Source organism: Betta splendens, chromosome 12, assembly GCF_900634795.4.
Source record: "Betta splendens chromosome 12, fBetSpl5.4, whole genome shotgun sequence".
NCBI classification, from domain to species: domain Eukaryota; kingdom Metazoa; phylum Chordata; class Actinopteri; order Anabantiformes; family Osphronemidae; genus Betta; species Betta splendens.
The window spans coordinates 11,146,630-11,163,904 of record NC_040892.2 but is presented as its reverse complement, the minus strand read 5'-3'; the positions used below and the strand labels follow the sequence as shown (position 1 = coordinate 11,163,904).

Sequence of the window (17,275 nt, the reverse complement as noted above, 5' to 3'; positions counted from 1 at the left end):
TAATTCAATGTTTTAAGATTTTTAAGAAAGGCAAATGTTGTCTTGGAATACTACAGTAAAATGAAGGTATGAAACTAAAATTTATAATGTAAGTAAAACAAATATGTATGAATATGTGATTCTTTCTTTTAGCTCCGTACAAAAACATGATGGGATTTAACATGTTATCAACACTACGATATGAGTATAATATACTCAGTTGCATTAGAGCTGTTTGTATTATGAAAGACATATCTTAATATAATTCTCGATATAAAGACAATGTACTCATGTAATCAGGTATATTTTTATTGAAAAAGTACCCAGTATTCGTGTAGTATCACATCTCAACGACCGAGCAGCACTTTACGTCCCAGCTTCAGGTGATCGTTCTCGAACAGGTGAACTGCTCCTGTGTCCGGTGACGTCACGGGGCTGGGCAGGTCACGTGGGCCTGCTCCGAGGGAAACCTGCGGTCGAACTTTGGTGAAATGGAACAGAAGCGGCTGGAAAAGGACGAATAGAGGCCGAGGTGAGAAGTTCGGGGGCCAGAGTCGCAGTGAAAGAGTAGCGGCGTCGAAGGGAAGCCGCAAAAAACGGACTTGAGCCAGAAATTTAATGTCGAAAGGTCGGAGAAAACACGAAGCGGCTGCTGTGCTGGACGAGGGGGAGAGTTCAGCCCGTTAGAGGGGAAGCGACGAGGAGACGGTAACACAACACAACAGGAACAACACAACGAGGAGGATAAGACAACGGGAACAACAACACAACGAGGAGGATAAGACAACGGGAACAACAACACAACTAGGAGTGTAGGACAACGGGAATACCACAACGAGAATAACAACACAAGGAGGATAACAACAGGAATAACAACAGAACAGGAACAACACCAACACAACGGTAAGAAGAGAAGAACACTTTAACAGAGCGAAATCAACTTCACGGTTCACGACTCAAATACTTCAGTTTACCACCAAGAACCAGGTACTTGTACTTTAGATGCGTGTATTAATGGTACTTAATAGTATTTGTAGATTACAGTGGGTGTAGCTACTAACCTCATCATCCCAGCACTCTGCTGATGTACACACTTCAAGTACTTTTACTTGCATGGTGCCGTCTGTTTAATAAGTTTAAACGCAGAGGCTCATGTTTGTACTGTAATGTTTTCGTTTCCAAGGGAGGTTTAATTATTATTATTTATTGCTTTTGCATTTTAAACACAATGTGAACTGAAAAGAAATGACTAGTGTGTGTACAGGTGTGTAGTTTTCTGTTCAGAGCATATCTTTTGAATCCTCTAATAGGATAATACAGACCTATATAGAATAGACATACAAGCCAAATGTTGCAACTTGGTTCCTGAATTTTTCCACAGGGCGGTAAAGTTTATCTCATCTCCAGTGGATGATGTTTTCTTACACATGTAAACGTTCCTCCTCCCCCGTGTGTGTGTGTGTGTGTTCTCCCCCTCAGCTGATGATGCAAATGTTACTGAGTCTGTCACTGTAAAACAATTCGCTGCTGGAACCGTTTGACTTTTGCAGCAGAGAATCAGCTGATGAGTAAACGTCGGCTGTGTGTAATAGATGACATGTTGTCACTGGTGCTGAATGATTTTCTTGCTCTAGGACTGCAACTAGGACTGATGCTTTTAACACCGAGTCCAAGCCCTGAAAGGCTACATGTGCAGTGATTTCAAACCACAAACCCTCTGATGATAGTTTGTTGATCTGCTGAACTGCATCCTGATCCTGATCCGTTTCTCTGCAGGCGATTCTTCAACATTCACTGTGTTCACACAAGGTTTGCATTGTGACCTGCAGGCCAATGTAAGTCGTGTTGAGTGACTGCGTGTGAAAGAGGTATTTAAGCACAGTTCATCCTTCTTTTACCCTCCCAACATCAAATCCACTCAGAAACAGGCTTTGTTGCTTTGTTAGGAATGTGTTTTTGTGCTGATGAGCTTTTCTGCACCCAAAATACCAGCAGTGAACTTCTCATTGTAATGACAGCACAAAAATGCTTTTCTACAAGGGCCTGCATGGAGGAGTCTGTGGTGGAGGGCCTTTAAGGGGCTTTCTTTGCTGCCTCTGGTGGCTGGTTGCTGCATCAGACTCTGGTTTCTGCATAAATGATATTCGTCTGGGCTGATTTGAAATTTTCATGAGAGCAAAACTTCTGTTAGCTCTGTGTTTCTTCCTGTTCTGGTTTCCCCTTTTCTCTGTTTCCTCTTGTTGATTTAAAAATCTATCGGTAAACTACTAGCTCCTGCTTGAAGCTGTACCTGTTTGTGGTGCTCTCCCAGGGACCATCACCATCCTCATGTCCTATGGAGGAGGCTTCACCGGACGCGCTGAGCGTCTCTGCCAGGTGCCTCAATATGAGCAGGTGCCACAGGACACCTTACCCCGACAGGAGTCCTGTGACTTGCAACCGCTGAGCAAACAGCGTGCACCTGATCTCGCCAAGAGCTCCGACCCGCTACCACCCCCACCCCTGCCAGATCAGCCGCCCGTGGGTCCCGACTTCGATCCTAGCGGCAGTGAGGTCAACAGCGATCCTTCCATCGACATCAAGCCCGTCCACCGGTTCATCCCAGACTCGTGGAAGAACTTTTTCCGAGGGAGTAACCGCAGCAGTAAGAAGCCGTGGTCCATGTCCAGCTCCTCGCACAACAACAACAGTACCACTGAGGGCGTCCGCTGCTCTCCTCCGCACTCTCCGTCTGTTCCCGGGTCATACCGGGCTCCATATGGAGACTCAGGTGGCAGCTGCAACTCCAAGAAGCAGCTCCTGGAGCCGCGGGATGCCCACGAGTCTGTGTCGGGCCGCACCTACCGCACAGCTCTGACCTACAGCGAGCGAGTGGAGGAGTACCACCAGCGCTACGCCTACATGAAGTCCTGGGCTGGGCTGCTGAGGATTCTGGGCTGCGTGGAGCTCCTGCTGGGAGCAGCTGTGTTTGCCTGCGTCTGTGCCTACATCCACAAAGACAACGAGTGGTTCAACATGTTTGGGTATTCAGCCCAGGCAGGAAGTTATTACAATGGGTACTACTACACGGGCCCAAAGACCCCGTTTGTGCTGGTGGTGGCAGGACTGGCCTGGCTGGTGACTGTGATTCTCTTAGTCCTGGGGATGACGATGTACTACAGAACCATCCTGCTGGACTCCAACTGGTGGCCTCTGACCGAGTTTGTCATCAACCTGGTGCTGGCCATTCTCTACATGGCAGCAGGTCGGTACCGTCACCCCCACACCACAGACAAACAAACCGTCAGGATCCCCACTTTGTCCCCGAAAGTTAACAATGGGCCTAATAATTATGTAATAATCTATAGAATATAGATATGTATATATATGTAATCAATAGAAGGACTTAACAATAACAACTTTAAGATAAGATAAACTTTATTCATTCCACAGAGGGGGAATTCAGGAAAGAGGAAATACAGTATACAGAAATGAGCAGGACTGTACAGAATTAAAGAGTAACAGGAACACATTATACACACCCTCATTAACACGTTAGACTGTTGAGTTTACAGTGTAACAGCGATGGAGTCTAAAGTCTTTTATTAAGGACTCCTATTTAGACCAAGCCAACACTGCCAAACACGCACTCCAAACACAGGCCAGTCAGTCACTGATCATTCCAGTTTGAAGAATGTGGTTCAATTCAGATTTAGCAAATAAGCGACAGAGTAAATACAACAACTTTTAGAGGAGTCCTCACATGCTGCTTAAAGACAGACTTTGAAATGAACTGCACTGAGAAGAACATTTTCCTGTTTTTGTGTGTTGTCCTCGCTTTCACCTCTCTTTCAACTTTTTAACTGCACAAAAAATAGTATTGATATAATCGTATCATATGAGCATATATAGATGTGACCGTTAAATGTAATGTACACACTACAGTATTAGTGCTTGTTGTTTTTTCTCCATTCACCTCAGCTAAACAAAAATCTGGCCAGAGAAGAACAAACCTGTCTGTACAGATGAAAGGCCTGGAGTAAAACTGAACGTGCCTCTATAACATACGGGTTGGTTCTTGTTTCCTAGCTGTCGTCTACGTCAATGACACCACACGCGGAGGCCTCTGCTACTATCCCATGTTCAGCAATGGCATCAACGGGCTCTTTTGCAGAACAGAAGCGGGCCAGACTGCAGCCATCATCTTTCTGTTTGTCACCATGGTTGTTTACCTGATCGGGGCCATGGTGTGTCTGAAGCTGTGGAGACACGAAGTGGCACGAATGCACCGTGAGCGTTTGGTCCAGGAGGTGAGACCTCTGCTCCATGTCGTCTGAAGCTTTACAGCTTCTTCCAGTTTGTGCACATTGACCTTTTGGATTATATTGATTGAAAAGCTGTGAATGTACCTTGAATTATTTTTTTGCAGCCATATCTGGCTTTTCATCGACCTGCAAATAATCAAATGAGTGTTTTTATGTGAGGCTGCTCTGTGTCACAGTAACTGTGACCTAAAGGTATTTTGCATGTTCTGTGTCCAGATGCAGCCCTCAGAGCACCGAGCTGCACAGTCATTGGTGAGAGTCCACATCTGCTGCTCTGCTGTATTGCTTTACACGGTTTAATGAGTTGAATGTCTCCACAGATGGCTCCAGCTCCCTCTCACAAACACCCAGAGCAGGTCCAGGGCTCCTCAGTCGTTCCCATTCAGGCCTCTGCCAGAGCAGCTCCAGCCAAGGTTTTACAGGGAGCCATCCCAGCAGGACACATCCCCAAACCTGTTATTCTACCTGACTACATTGCGTAAGTTCTGCCAAAATCATGTTGTTATTGTGCTTGGATGCTTCACCTGTGCAGAAACACAAAGGAACTGGAAATTGACAGTTTCCTTCCTAGTAGAGCGTGTATTACCAACATAAAGTGTTTGCTGGGTTTGTGGAATGCTGTGTATTGTTTCTCCCTCAATACATTTGACTGCTATTACACCAACTGTGTGATCCTGCAGCAAATACCCTTCGATCCGGTCCGATGAGGAGCGGGACCAGTATCGAGCCGTGTTCAACGATCAGTACGCAGAGTACAAGGAACTCCATGCAGATGTGCAGGTCACCCTCAAGAAGTTTGACGAGATGGACGGCATGATGCGCAGCCTGCTCCAGCACCCCAACAGCCAGAAGGTAAATAGCCCAGACCAGGTGGCAGATAAAAAATGTCTTTAGCTGAAATGACCACAACCGCAGCCAAATTTATCTGTAGTAGAGAAGTAGTAGTAGTAGAGAAATCGCTTTGGATCTCACTCCTAGAGCCCCATCCACTGCTTGTTAATGTTAACGTTTCCTCCCGTCACTTCCTCCTCCTGCTGTTCCTTCCTGCCTCTTCCCCTCCACCCTTGAATTCCCAGCTGCTGCAGACAAACCGTGACTGTGTTCACAATGACATGAACTGAGTTTAACACGATCGCTCTCTGTGTTTGTAGGAGGTTGATCGCATTAACAACATCCTTCAGGAATACCAGAGGAAGAAAAACGTGAGTCTTATGAAACCACCTGTGGCTGTTAACTGGCACAAAGTCTGTTCACACCATCATTAATGTAGAGGACTGGTTGATGCTCTGACCTACCTAACTAAATACCAGCATGGGTTCACTGGTGCACACGACAGAATGGAGCTGTTTCACTGACCATGACGATGAAGCAGGCTTTGCGCTGCTTGAATCATCTGCTTTATCTACGGTGGTCCCAGAGAACATACTAACATCCATAAGTGATGTACATGTGTCCTCTGCATGTTCTTCATGTTCTTGTTTCACTCTTTTGTACCCAGGGGCCACAAGGTAGTAGTAAAATGATATCACATCATGTAATGAGTGAGTTGTTTCATTGCTTTTTTTTTTAACAAAAGCTTTGTTTCTGCTTTCCAGGATCCCACTTTCCTTGAGAAGAAAGAACGCTGCGAGTACCTTAAGAACAAGCTGTCTCACATAAAGCAGAAGATCCAGGAATACGATAAAGTCATGCAGTGGAACGACGGATTCGCCTAAATATGTTGAAACGTGTGGCTTCTCAACCACAGAGCATCTGAACTGATGCAGAGAGCACAGCACATGTCTGGCATCACTATCATTATTATGTCTTTGTAGAATTCTGCATTCTTTCTCTGCTGACTCAAAAGGTGTGCCAAGATGGGTTTTACCAGATAGCACTCATTTAATCAAGGATCTGCATCACTGATGCTGATTCTTGAACTGTGTGAATAAGCACATTTCCAAAAACCTTCTCTTTTAACAGCTTTAACATGCAAAAGCCTGGACACTGTGACTGTATCGATTTATGAGGGACACAGTGAATGTTTTCTTTTAATCTGTTAAAGAAACGAAGGAAATTATCTATAGCATGTTATGCTGCCTCCTCACCATTGTGCCTGTATCTACATGAAACCACCATATGCCCCAGCAAACCCTCACCAAGCTGGTTCCTCGCCTGTGATGAAAGTTTGGATTGTTTTGAATGCACTGCTTTTTATATGCAACTGGAAACAGATGCCCTGTAGAAGAATGTTAAATGCTGTTATATGTGTTTTACAAGACAAGACGATGTTCGTTTTAACATTTCAAAGATTAAAGCTTTTATACTTTGTCTCAGTGCACAAATACTGTATCTATATTTGCATTTGCTCATCCACACTTAATGTAAAGAAAAGCTGTAAGTTTGCATTTGCAAGTGTAATTGTAAATATGGTGTAAATGTTCTTTGTCTTTCATATTTTACAGCTGGTCTCTGGCTTTGTGTGCTCAAAATACAGCTCTGCGTTTACCCTGACCCTACTCTCGTCTTTTTCATTATTCATAGTGATTGAAGTTTTGGTTTTTGTAGGGAATAATAATAATAATAATTTAATGAACGCTAAAGGCACAGTCAAATGAATTTAGTAAAAAAAATTGTAAAAGGTAACTCCTTTCGGTTTTATCCCGTCAGGGGTCGCCACAGCGAATAATGAAAAATGTAAATTCAGTTCATTTTAAGCCGTTAATAAACAAATTGTTCCACCTGACGTCAGCGGCAGCTGTATTTAGCTGATTGTTAGGATGAACCTCGCACTGCTCGCCTACATTTTACCTGTCGATTATTAAACACTATCGTTGTAACTGATACAAACTATTATTGTGTTGTAATTGATAAAAATTAAGACTATACGAACACTACTTGCATTTCGAACTAAAAGAACGCCTCGCGCTCATTTCCGGTCTGGTAGTTTCAGGTAACGTGACACCTGTGAGGGGCGGGGCCAGTGGACGCGGCGGCTCCTCGGGGTGTGTCCTGGATTGTTTTTATCAGCAGCTGCAGTTTCAGTCGAGCCGTTTCAGGAGGGACGCGGAAGGAGGTTCGAGCAGCGCGACAGGTGAGTTTTTTTGGAGCGAGGATTTAACTCTAACTATTTAAAAGAGTACGATAATAATCGCTTAGTCAAATATGCTGAATTGGTTCATTAGAGAACATATTATTTGATCTTAATTTATAGACTTTTGGTGTTAGATTCCAAAGCTCAGGTCGTTGTTGTTTCCTCTTAGTTGAACCTCCACCCAAACCTGATCTCCTAACTGTAATTAAAGGTTGTAACCTGTGTTATTTGTCTAAATAACATATCTGGGTTTTTTGGTTTGCTGTCATATTCAAAAGTTGTTGGGCTTTAAGGCTTCAGCAACCTGTGGAAACCTCATAATCATTATTGTAAATATTCAGATCAACGTGACAAACCGAAAAAAAATCCCCTGAAATCTTGTTGCAGATTCTTCTTAGCAGCACAGAGCGGATCCAGCAGAGATGTCATCCAGGCCTCCAGGGAGTCCACCTCCCTATGAATCGGATCACGAATAGTGAGTTTGTGTGTGTGTGTGTGTGTGTGTGTGTGTGTGTGTGTGTGTGTGTGTGTGTGTGTGTGTGTGTGTGTGTGTGTGTGTGCGTGTGTGTGTGTGTGTGAACATGTATAGTGCTGGTAAAAAGTGCTGGTAGAAAGTCGGAACCTGTAGTATTGGATGGAAGAAACGCCCCAGTCACTGAACTGAATTACGTAATAGGAGAGTTTGGTAGTGAAGCCATTGAGCTGATTGACAATTTGAACATTTCATTGTTTTTTTACATTCTAAGTTAACGATAATAAAACCATATTTAATTGACACAAATATCCAGGTTTCCTCTTGCTCGTCTGATGTTGGTTCATTAGTAGTTTATGTGATCAAGTGGTTGGGATTTATTATATATAAAATCACCTCAAGGCCCTTCACACACGGTTTAGATCTGTAATGAGAGAAAACACTCTCTTCTCTGACACTCGGCCTGTCTCCTTCCTGTCCCTGCAGTCCCCCTCCTTCCCAGAAGGCCTACTCCTACTACCCCGATGATGAGTTCCAGCATTTCTACCGGTGGTCGTCTCCAGTGGGCATCATCAAAATCATGGCCATCCTGGTCATCATCATGTGTTTGGCCATCTTTGCGTGTGTTGCTTCCACGCTGGCCTGGGACGTTCAGGGTGCGCTAGGTGGCTATGGCGTTGGCGGCGGCTACGGAGCCGGTGGCTACGGAGCAGGCGGCTACGGAGCCGGCGGCTACGGAGGCGGCTACAACAGCTTCGGAGGTTCTTCGTACGGGGCTGGAAGCTACTATGGAGCCGTTGGAGGAAACTACAATGACCCTAGAACAGCCAAAGGCTTCATCATCGCCATGGCCGGCTTTATCTTCATCGCCTGCCTGGTTGTCTTCATCATCATCGTGTCCCACCAGAGCTTGTCCGACAGCAGGAGGTTCTACCTGGTGCTGGCCATCGTCAGCGGCGTCCTGGCAGCGCTGATGTTGATTGCTGCCATTGTGTACCTGGTAGCAGTGAACCCTATGGGTCAGTCCAACGGGTCCATGTACACAATGCAGATCCAGGGTCTGTGTGCCCAGTACCAGCAACCGCAGAATATGGGGATCATGACCAATCAGTACCTGTATCATTATTGTGTGCTGGAGCCACAGGAGGTGAATCATATTCTCAATCCTAGTCTCTCTCTGCACGTTCGTTCTGTTTGTGACCCTCTGATTGTTTCAGGCCATCGCTGCCGTGCTGGGCTTCCTCGTCGCCGTCGCTTTGATTGTGATGCTTGTGTTCGCTGTGAAGACGCGTCGGAAAATCCAGACCTATGGCAAGAGCAACATCCTGTGGAAGAGGGTGAAGGTCATGGACGACATGGCTCCACCGCCAGATGTGGAGGAGTGGGTGAGCCATTATACACATGTGCTAAACGTCTGTGATTGATGAGGATCCATTGGTTTTTGTTTTGTGTGATCAACATATTAAAGGTCAATTAGTTTGACTTCAATGTCGAGAAATCAGCAAATCAAACCAGTTCCTATTCATTCTCTTTCCAACCTTCCAGTTGTGCAAATTTAATGATCTGCCTCACCGTATTGTGCTAAAACAGACTCTGGGATTTAAATGTCTATTACACAAACACTGGAAGGACCTAGACGTGGTTCTCAAATCATTCAGTTAATGTGAATGTGCAGCCTCAGACCTGGCCCCACACTTTCGACGTAAAGTTGAAACGGGCAGAAGTGTTTTGAAGCTCAGTATCAGCTGAAGTGGACCAACCTGTTTGTCGGCGGGGGAAGGGAAGTGTGGAGCTTCTACCTGGGCTCTGTTTCAAGGTGTGTCCCGTAAACAGGTGACTCCTTCACGTATAGACACATTTCTATCAGCATGCGGAAGGTTTCACGCCGCAGCAGCGATCGCGCTTCAGGATCTGAAGCCATTTTAAGACCGTTTGATAAAAACCCCTGCTGAGTGAATGAGTCATTTCACGAATAAGTCAGGATGACGTCCAGCGCACTCGTCATCTTTGCAGCTGTGTTTAAAGCAGAGCAGCCACGTAGAGGAACAGGTCGGACCGGTGCCGTACGGCCCAACAAGCAGACACGTAACGCAACATGCAGACGGCCCCTTGTCGCATAGTTTCGTGAGACAAGTCGGAGCAGGCTCGTCTTACTGGAGCCGGTCTGATCCAGAGTGTGTGTAAGGAAACTGAGCTGCAGCCACGCTGGAGAAAGGCGGCGTAGAGGAGATACGAGGCCTGTTTCATTATGAAGTGTTCCAGAAGCAGTGTTAATCATAAATGTCCCATTAATTCATCTAAATGCAGACAAGCCTAATCTTACCGGCTCCTCTGTCTTGAAGGTGAACAACGTGGCCACTGCTCCTGAATCGGTGCCGATAGCCGACTACCCGGAGAAGCTGAGAGGCTCCAGGAGTTACCTGGACGACGAGGGCTCCAACTACACCAAGCCCCCGTACAGCTACACCCCACAGTGAGTAGGCATCACCAAACGATCAGCGAAAAGGCTGCTGAGCATCCCAGAATGCCTCAGGTGGATTTGAATGGCTTTAAATACTGACAGCTGTTAATGATCGTAGCAGCAGCAGTTACTAATTCATCCAAATGAAGGCGTCTAAATCTCCAGGAACTGCATTGATTATTACTGGCTGCTGGTCTGGAGCCTTTTCATGACGCCTGTGTTTACTGCTGTCCAGACCTGCTGTGGAAAACCACCAGCCTCTGCAGAACGGCGTTCCCTACGGTCCTCCCTCCGACGTGTCCTCTTCCGTAGAGAAACCCAAGAAGAAGAGAGCGGGTCGGCCTCGTCGCACTGACGGATATGACACCGACTACAACTCCTCAGGAGACGAACTGGATGACAATGACTTTGACAGGTAGGAAGCGGACCGGGGGCCTTTTATCTAAGCTGATGTGCAGATCCTTGAATTTTATTTCTTTTTTCCTAGTGAATTTCCTCCCATCAAAAATGAGCAGGAGCGCAGCGACTACAAACGGGAATTTGACCTGACGCACCAGGAGTACAAGGACCTGCAAGCGGAGCTGGACGGCGTCAACAAGGACCTGTCCGACTTGGACAAGCAGCTGGATGAGCTGGAGGAGGGCAGCCCCCAGTTCCTGGTGAGCGCTTCACTGCTAATAGTCCAGTGTCTGAGATCCACTTAATCAAACCTAATACTTCAGTTTGCATTCATATTGGCAATGACGCAGCTGTTTAATCTGATTAATACAGAGATTACTGCTAATATGATCCACTGCATCAAAGCTGCTTTTAGCATTAATTACACTGTTCACGCAAACATCTATCATCTCAAACTCTCTGATGTGACGACATTTGCTTTTGGAAACAAACAGTCACAGAATTCTCCCCTGACTAGTTAGCTTACAACAGCAGAAAATAAAATTTAAAAACAATATCAAGAGAGTCTCAGCATCCAAAGCGCAGCTTTACTGTTTTGGTTCGCTGTCGCCACCATCATAGTGAGGTTTACAGTTACAGCAGAAAGTTGTTGTCACTACAATAGAGAACAGAGAAGCTGGTAAGTGGAGAAGACCAAATACAGAGCTAAAAGAGGAAGGTGGTAAAAAGCAGACTCTGAAGGATGGTCAGTTGTGTTGTGTTAATGCAACAAAGAATCACAGTGAATTATGAAAACATGTGCATAACAAAATAAAAGCTAAATTGTCTGTTTCTTCATTTTTAAGGATGCTTTGGATGAGTACAACAGGTTGAAGGACCTTAAAAAGGTACGTGGCCTCATCACGTCCAGCTTTAGGCTCTTCAGTGCTGGGTTTTACTGACTGACCCGTCTTACAGTCCGCAGACTACCAGATGAAGAGGCGCCGGTGTAAGTACCTCAAGCCCAAACTGAACCACATCAAGAAGATGGTGAGCGACTTTGACCACCGGGCCTGAACGAGGACGCCCCAGGACGGGACGCGAGGGACTAAACCGGGTTTTGGAGGCGACGAGCAGAACTCTGCACTCGGTCCTGCTACAGTTGGCTTAAGCACAACTGGAGAATGTTTATATTCAGGAAACTAGCTTCTGTCTTTTCTCTCATTACCTATTTATTTCGCCTGATGTGATCTGAATATCAGAACCCAGCGGTTTTTATCAATCACCTCTTCTGTTTTATCCTGTAATTTTCTTTTTTTATCACCATGTAAATAGGTGGGAAATGACATTTTGTTTTAGCTGTTTGGAGGTAAATCTTCCGCATTTTTCTCTGTGAATATTTGAGCAGAGCAACACAGAGATGACGTGTGTTTCATGCAGTGATTTTGGTTGACACATTTTATTATAATAAAACCATGAATTCAACGTGTTCTTTCTTCTTTGACACAGTCAGCGTCTGCATTTGTGCGTCACTGACCACTCACTTTACATTTAGCAGCACACGGTGGCTGTGCACAGATATTAAGTTGATGTGAGCTGTGAACACTTTGAAAAGACAAATGTCATCTTTTTTTTCTTTTTTTTTTTTCAAATATCATCTTTTTTTTCAGCAGGACGCAGCGCGAGAGTACCACAAAGTTGAGACGTGTTAGAGGAGAATCCAGAAATGTCACACATCTGAACTTTGAGCCCTTCAGGCCATTTTCCACTACGTCAGCCTCTCTGGTGCAAAGTCTAGTGAATGACGCTGAGTGGCAGCTGCGGAGACTGGCATAAGGTGAAGAAGTCAGCAGCACGTCACATGAATGCAACAGGTTTTAACTGGTCATCTGTAAAAGCTCAAAGCACGAATAAATGAAGAACTGTGACTGACCGCGAGATGAGAACCTTCCTTCAAACTGTCCAGTTTAAAGAACAGACGAATGAAGCTTCTAGGTCCGGCCGGCTCGGCTGCATTTGGACGGGTCAAACGGGCCCAGGGCGACTTCAGGCCGGGCTTTTGAACTGCTCGATCTGCATGGAGTGTCGCCGCAGCAGCATGGTCCTGGTCCGCTCCTTGGGCTGCCCGGGTGGAGCACAGGGCGTGAAGTGCTTCAGTCCAGACTCCTTCTCAGCCAACACTCTGCCGGCGCTGTGTAGGGCGGGGGCGTTGGTGGAACCGAGGGCCAGCGGGGGCAGAGATCGAGGCCTGGCCTGAGACCCGAGCTCCAGCAAAAAGGCGCCGGAGCCTCTGCGTTCGTAGCCAGAGAGCACCCTCCTGCTCCGGCCGGCGCTCAGCAGGGAGTCCCTGGAGCAGCGAATGGGGGCCAGCCTCCTGCCGTCCGCTGGGAGGGACGGCTCCACGGCCAGCTGCGGGTCGGAGCTGTAGATGTCCGGGCCCAGCTTGCGCCGCTGGATGATGCTTCGGAGGCTGGATGACGTCATGACGCCGGCGCGAGACTCGGGCAGCAGGTTGTCAGAGTGCAGGTTGGGGTGGGAGGCGGAGTGAGACGACAGGAGCCCGGCTGAGTCGTCGCTCTCGGCTCCTTCGCACCACAGCGTCCCAACAGACGGCAGGTCCTCGGGTTCTGAAGACGGTTTGAGCAGTGACACCGGGACCTTGAGCCAGGGCTCAGAGTTGAGCCTCAGGAGGGGCTGCTGCAGAAGCCGGGATGGGGAACAGGGGTGGGACTGGGCTTCTTTAAAGGAAAACACCGGCTTGGGGGGGTGTAGAGAGGAGGAGGCCCCCTGGGGGGAGGTGATGAGCTGGATATCGGAGGGAGAAGCCGGAGCTGGGGCCACTTTATCAGCGGGATGGAGGGGAGCAGGCGGGGCCATGCTGAGGTACTGCTTGGCCTGCAGTTTCCCACATGGGAACTTCTCCGCCGTTATGATGATCACCTCCTTGCCCTTGGCTTTACACGCGTCGAGCAGCAGCTTGAGGACCCTCCAGTCCGCGGCCATGACGGCGTAGACCAACGCGGACGTCCCGGACCGGTCCTCCAGGCTGACGTCGGCCCCGCTCCTCAGCAGCAGAGACACCACCTCGGGGCCGGCCTGCTCCCGGCAGGCGTGCATCAGCGCAGACAGGCCTTTCTTGTCCTGGATGTTGGGGTCGGCTCCTTTGTCCAGGAGGAACTGGACCAGCTTGACCCGGCTGGCGCTCTGGCTGTCCGTGTGCTGGGTCCTGCAGGCCACCATCAGCGGCGTCTGGCCCTGGCTGTTGCTCTCGTTGATGTAGGCGCCTCCGTCCAGGAGGAGGCGCGTGAGCCGCAGGCGGCGGAGGAAGACGGCTCTCAGCAGGGGGTTGCCTGAGTCCATGGGCCCCTCACAGCTGGAGCCCTCTGGTTCCATCCTCCGCGGTCCCGGGTGCCTTCAGAGATGCAGCAGGACGGGGTCTGCGGACAAAATGGGAAGAACCAACCTCTGAAGACATTTTCACCTGGCTCTTGTTTTGCATAAACACAAACCGCTGCTTCACCTAAAACCTGTTTATAACTGAAAGAACCCGAAACTGTCTAAACCAGAACCAGTTCTTATCACACTGAATGACTCAGTCTGCATCGTAGCAACCGCTCCCGTTCAGCATTTCTGTGGATCTGCTCAGTTTGATTCGCACCAGTTTATTCACTTAGTTTTTCTTTTCACACCTAGAATCTGCTGATATTGTGCAGGCAACAATGACAGCGCGCCTCCCCCTCATCGTATGAACACAACGATCATCCAAAAGTACCACAGTGCTGCACCTTACGCTAAAATGTTCCGAGCCTTTACGCTGCCGCAGACCCGTCACAGCGCTCACGGCTGCAGATGGACGAAGAGTCCTCTTCACCTGAACAGGCTGAGCCTCATCATCATCATCATCATCATCATCGTGTGTGATGTTAGAGCTCCAAGACGTTCATCATGAAGCCACGCGTTGTCCAACAATACGTTTTCCACCTTGTTTTGTTGTGACAAAATGAATTTGCAAATACAAAAAGGTGTGTTTTTGTGTAACTCACCAGACGTGAGTCAGCGTTGCTCCTCTCGCAGTCATTCACTGGCGTCTGAGACTGATGTCCTCAGTGACCAGGCAGTGCTGAGTTTGTGTGTGAGAGCACAGCAGGATGGAGAGATGGAAAAGTAAGCGCTAAAAGTGGCGGCGGTCTCAGAAGTGGTCAGCGGATCCGCTCAGGTGGAGGAGCAGGACAGGAAAGGCTGAGTGAGGTGATCGCTATAGCAACCGAGCGGCTGCGTCTGATTCGCCCCGACTAATCATTGCGAAACAGCCTCGCATCACTTTCTTTAGTTCCGTCCAGAAAGGTAAACCATGTTGTTTTGTCAATGACGTCTCCATGGCAACCGTCAAGGAGGCTGAATGACTGCGCGTTGTGCCGCGTGCACTCCGTTTGTGTGGGATGTGTGCGTGCACACCTGTGTGGAGCGAACAGGCTGCTGTGGTTCAGACGAGGAGGACGCCACACAGCAAATTCAGAGAGGAGCTGGCGCCGGTCCGTCACTGCGGGAACCCAGGCACGATTTAACAGCACAGCATCTAGCATTCTTTATCCAGGACCACAGTACGCGGTCTCATCCGTTTGCTGTAGTCATGGCAACGCCTGTGACGGTCACAGTTTATAATCTCACCGTTAGATGGCGACACATAACAATAATTTAACGTCACGTCGTTACCTGTTAGATAATCCGACTACTGCTCTACTAAAAAACGGGATGAGCTGCATTTCACAACTATAAACCGCTACAAAAAAACTAAGTTTCGCTTTTATTAAATGTTAATTGTTCAATATTAATTTAGGAAAAGTATTTCAATAGTAAAGTGCACAGATGTTTATAAAAAGCTGAATTATTAATATTTTTTATTGTCATCAGATACAAGAAGTATGAATAAAGGCTTTTTATAATAAAATTAACAACTGGATCATTTTCATGACCTTTAACTTCTGCCTTTTGTACTTGCTGTGGATTATTATTGTATTTTGGCTGCAGGTTAAACATCTGGGTAAACGTCTCTCAGCTCTTTACAGGTCTTTCTTTTCAGATGGCGGTGTTTTAATAGAAATCACCACTGAGGACAAGTGCTCTCAGCTGGAAACACCCACGGGACTTTGTGGAGCCATCATGACGAACCAGGCTGCTGCTTGATTGCCCTCAATGAGAGAGAACCTGTGTGGGTTCGGAATCGACTTTCTGCTGACACAGCAACGTTTCCCGTTTCCGCTCTTTAAGTCCGGTTAAGACTCTGGACTCTCGGCCTATCCTGTCCATAAAGCAGGTGCTCAAGCAGCAAAAAATATCATCACCACAACAGAATTTAATTTAACTCTCATTAGTGGAGAACATGATTGTTGTCCTGAAGCAGAATGTGATCAGTGGTGATGTGGTTGCAGCAGACACTGATATTAATCCTCTGTAATCTGCAGCCAGACCAGCACCATCCGTCGCTTGGTCACGTGGCTCCTCTTATTCGTCCTGTTAAGAGGCCGTTTCTTGCTTTTTGGTGTTTGGTCATTGTTTTGTGACGCTCCACGTTTCCAGAACATGGGACCTGTAAATGAGGCTTCTTCTTGTTACTCTGAAGTTTTCCGTTTGACGATTGATCACATTAAAGTGATGGGGAAGATGTTTTCTTTGAAAACCCATTCTCATTCGCTGGTGGTGGACTAAAGCATGAACTAAAGCCTGTGTCTGGTCCAAGATGTCATCATCAGATCCTGTAGGTCCTGTGAGGTGGCGCCTCCACGGACCCGACAGGTTTGTCAAGTACATCCCTTAGATGCCAGATTGGACTTTATGTGCTGCTCAAACTCTTCCTGAACCACGGAACATCATCCTGTAGGAATTCTGGAATGCAAAAGTAAAGAGCTTGATGTTGTGAACTACTAGTTGAGTTTAAACCGTTTCCATTTTAGAATAAGCTCTTCTGGTCTTGAGACTTATACAAGGGCACCTAGTCCTGACTGACACAAAAAAAATCATATAACAGTCTATTATTGTGATGTCTGGAGTCGGAACTTGACCTGACCTCCATCTGACCCCAGGCTTCTGAGGGAGGGTCAGAAGTAGAGGCAGTGTGTAAAGTGTAAAGTGTCCAAAGTGCAGAGCAGCTTAGCTCAAATACACACGCACACACACACACACACACACACACACACACACACACACACACACACACACACACACACACACACACACACACACACACACACACAAACATCCTTGTGCTTACATCAGAGTGAGACATAATGCCTTCCCTAGCCCCTTACCCTAACACTAACACTAACCATGCATCACAACTAAAGACCTCCCCCCTTGCTCTAATCCGAACCAAAACTGAATTCTAACCTCGGTCACATGTTAACCCTCACACAGCCCTTCAAAAAAGCGAGGACCGGCTAAAATGTCCTCATTTTGTCAAAATGTCCTCACTTTGGTAGAAAAATTGGGTTTTTTTGGTTCTCACTTCAACGCAAATACAAGTACACACACACACACACACACACACACACACACACACACACACACACACACACACACACACACACATCTGTCTCCATTTGCGCGCACAC

The 17,275-nt window shown here is 47.1% G+C and overlaps 3 protein-coding genes across 6 annotated transcripts; 2 read left to right on the top strand and 1 right to left on the bottom strand.

Annotated features, from left to right (window-relative positions):
- The first annotated feature begins 378 nt into the window (after positions 1-378).
- On the top strand, positions 379-6,776 carry marveld2a (MARVEL domain containing 2a). 4 transcript variants are annotated; one of them, XM_029169214.3, is made up of 9 exons: positions 379-882; positions 1,756-1,814; positions 2,291-3,223; positions 4,048-4,268; positions 4,500-4,535; positions 4,604-4,761; positions 4,964-5,135; positions 5,435-5,485; positions 5,879-6,776. In XM_029169214.3, exons 3-9 carry the CDS (start codon positions 2,308-2,310, stop codon positions 5,996-5,998), a joined length of 1,674 nt encoding a protein of 557 aa, XP_029025047.1. In that variant the 5' UTR covers positions 379-882; positions 1,756-1,814; positions 2,291-2,307; the 3' UTR covers positions 5,999-6,776. The 4 variants fall into 4 exon arrangements, with proteins under 4 accessions (XP_029025047.1, XP_029025048.1, XP_040929040.1 ...); XM_029169215.3 differs by having other exon boundaries at positions 1,756-1,847; XM_041073106.2 differs by having other exon boundaries at positions 379-966.
- A 488-nt stretch (positions 6,777-7,264) lies between these two features.
- On the top strand, positions 7,265-12,152 carry oclna (occludin a). Its single transcript, XM_029169222.3, has 9 exons — positions 7,265-7,356; positions 7,744-7,831; positions 8,315-8,975; positions 9,046-9,213; positions 10,171-10,301; positions 10,525-10,704; positions 10,777-10,948; positions 11,534-11,575; positions 11,646-12,152. The coding sequence occupies exons 2-9, from the start codon at positions 7,779-7,781 to the stop codon at positions 11,742-11,744; spliced, it is 1,506 nt and encodes a 501-aa protein (XP_029025055.1). The 5' UTR covers positions 7,265-7,356; positions 7,744-7,778; the 3' UTR covers positions 11,745-12,152.
- A 377-nt stretch (positions 12,153-12,529) lies between these two features.
- ankrd34ba (ankyrin repeat domain 34Ba) lies at positions 12,530-15,450 on the bottom strand. The gene is made up of 2 exons (XM_029169231.3): positions 14,711-15,450; positions 12,530-14,104 (listed from the first exon to the last, which is right to left on the bottom strand). The coding sequence occupies exon 2, from the start codon at positions 14,058-14,060 to the stop codon at positions 12,714-12,716; it is 1,347 nt and encodes a 448-aa protein (XP_029025064.1). The 5' UTR covers positions 14,061-14,104; positions 14,711-15,450; the 3' UTR covers positions 12,530-12,713.
- Between the last annotated feature and the right edge of the window lie 1,825 nt (positions 15,451-17,275).

Bases quoted from the DNA above. Each gene is read 5' to 3' on its own strand.
- ankrd34ba (XM_029169231.3), bottom strand. From the start codon at position 14,060: ATGGAACCAGAGGGCTCCAGCTGTGAGGGGCCCATGGACTCAGGCAAC.
- marveld2a (XM_029169214.3), top strand. From the start codon at position 2,308: ATGTCCTATGGAGGAGGCTTCACCGGACGCGCTGAGCGTCTCTGCCAG. The intron at 4,536-4,603 runs GTGAGAGTCCAC...ATGTCTCCACAG, and splicing joins ACCGAGCTGCACAGTCATTG to ATGGCTCCAGCTCCCTCTCA. The intron at 5,136-5,434 runs GTAAATAGCCCA...CTGTGTTTGTAG, and splicing joins AGCACCCCAACAGCCAGAAG to GAGGTTGATCGCATTAACAA.
- oclna (XM_029169222.3), top strand. From the start codon at position 7,779: ATGTCATCCAGGCCTCCAGGGAGTCCACCTCCCTATGAATCGGATCAC. The intron at 10,949-11,533 runs GTGAGCGCTTCA...TTCATTTTTAAG, and splicing joins AGGGCAGCCCCCAGTTCCTG to GATGCTTTGGATGAGTACAA. The intron at 11,576-11,645 runs GTACGTGGCCTC...CCCGTCTTACAG, and splicing joins GGTTGAAGGACCTTAAAAAG to TCCGCAGACTACCAGATGAA.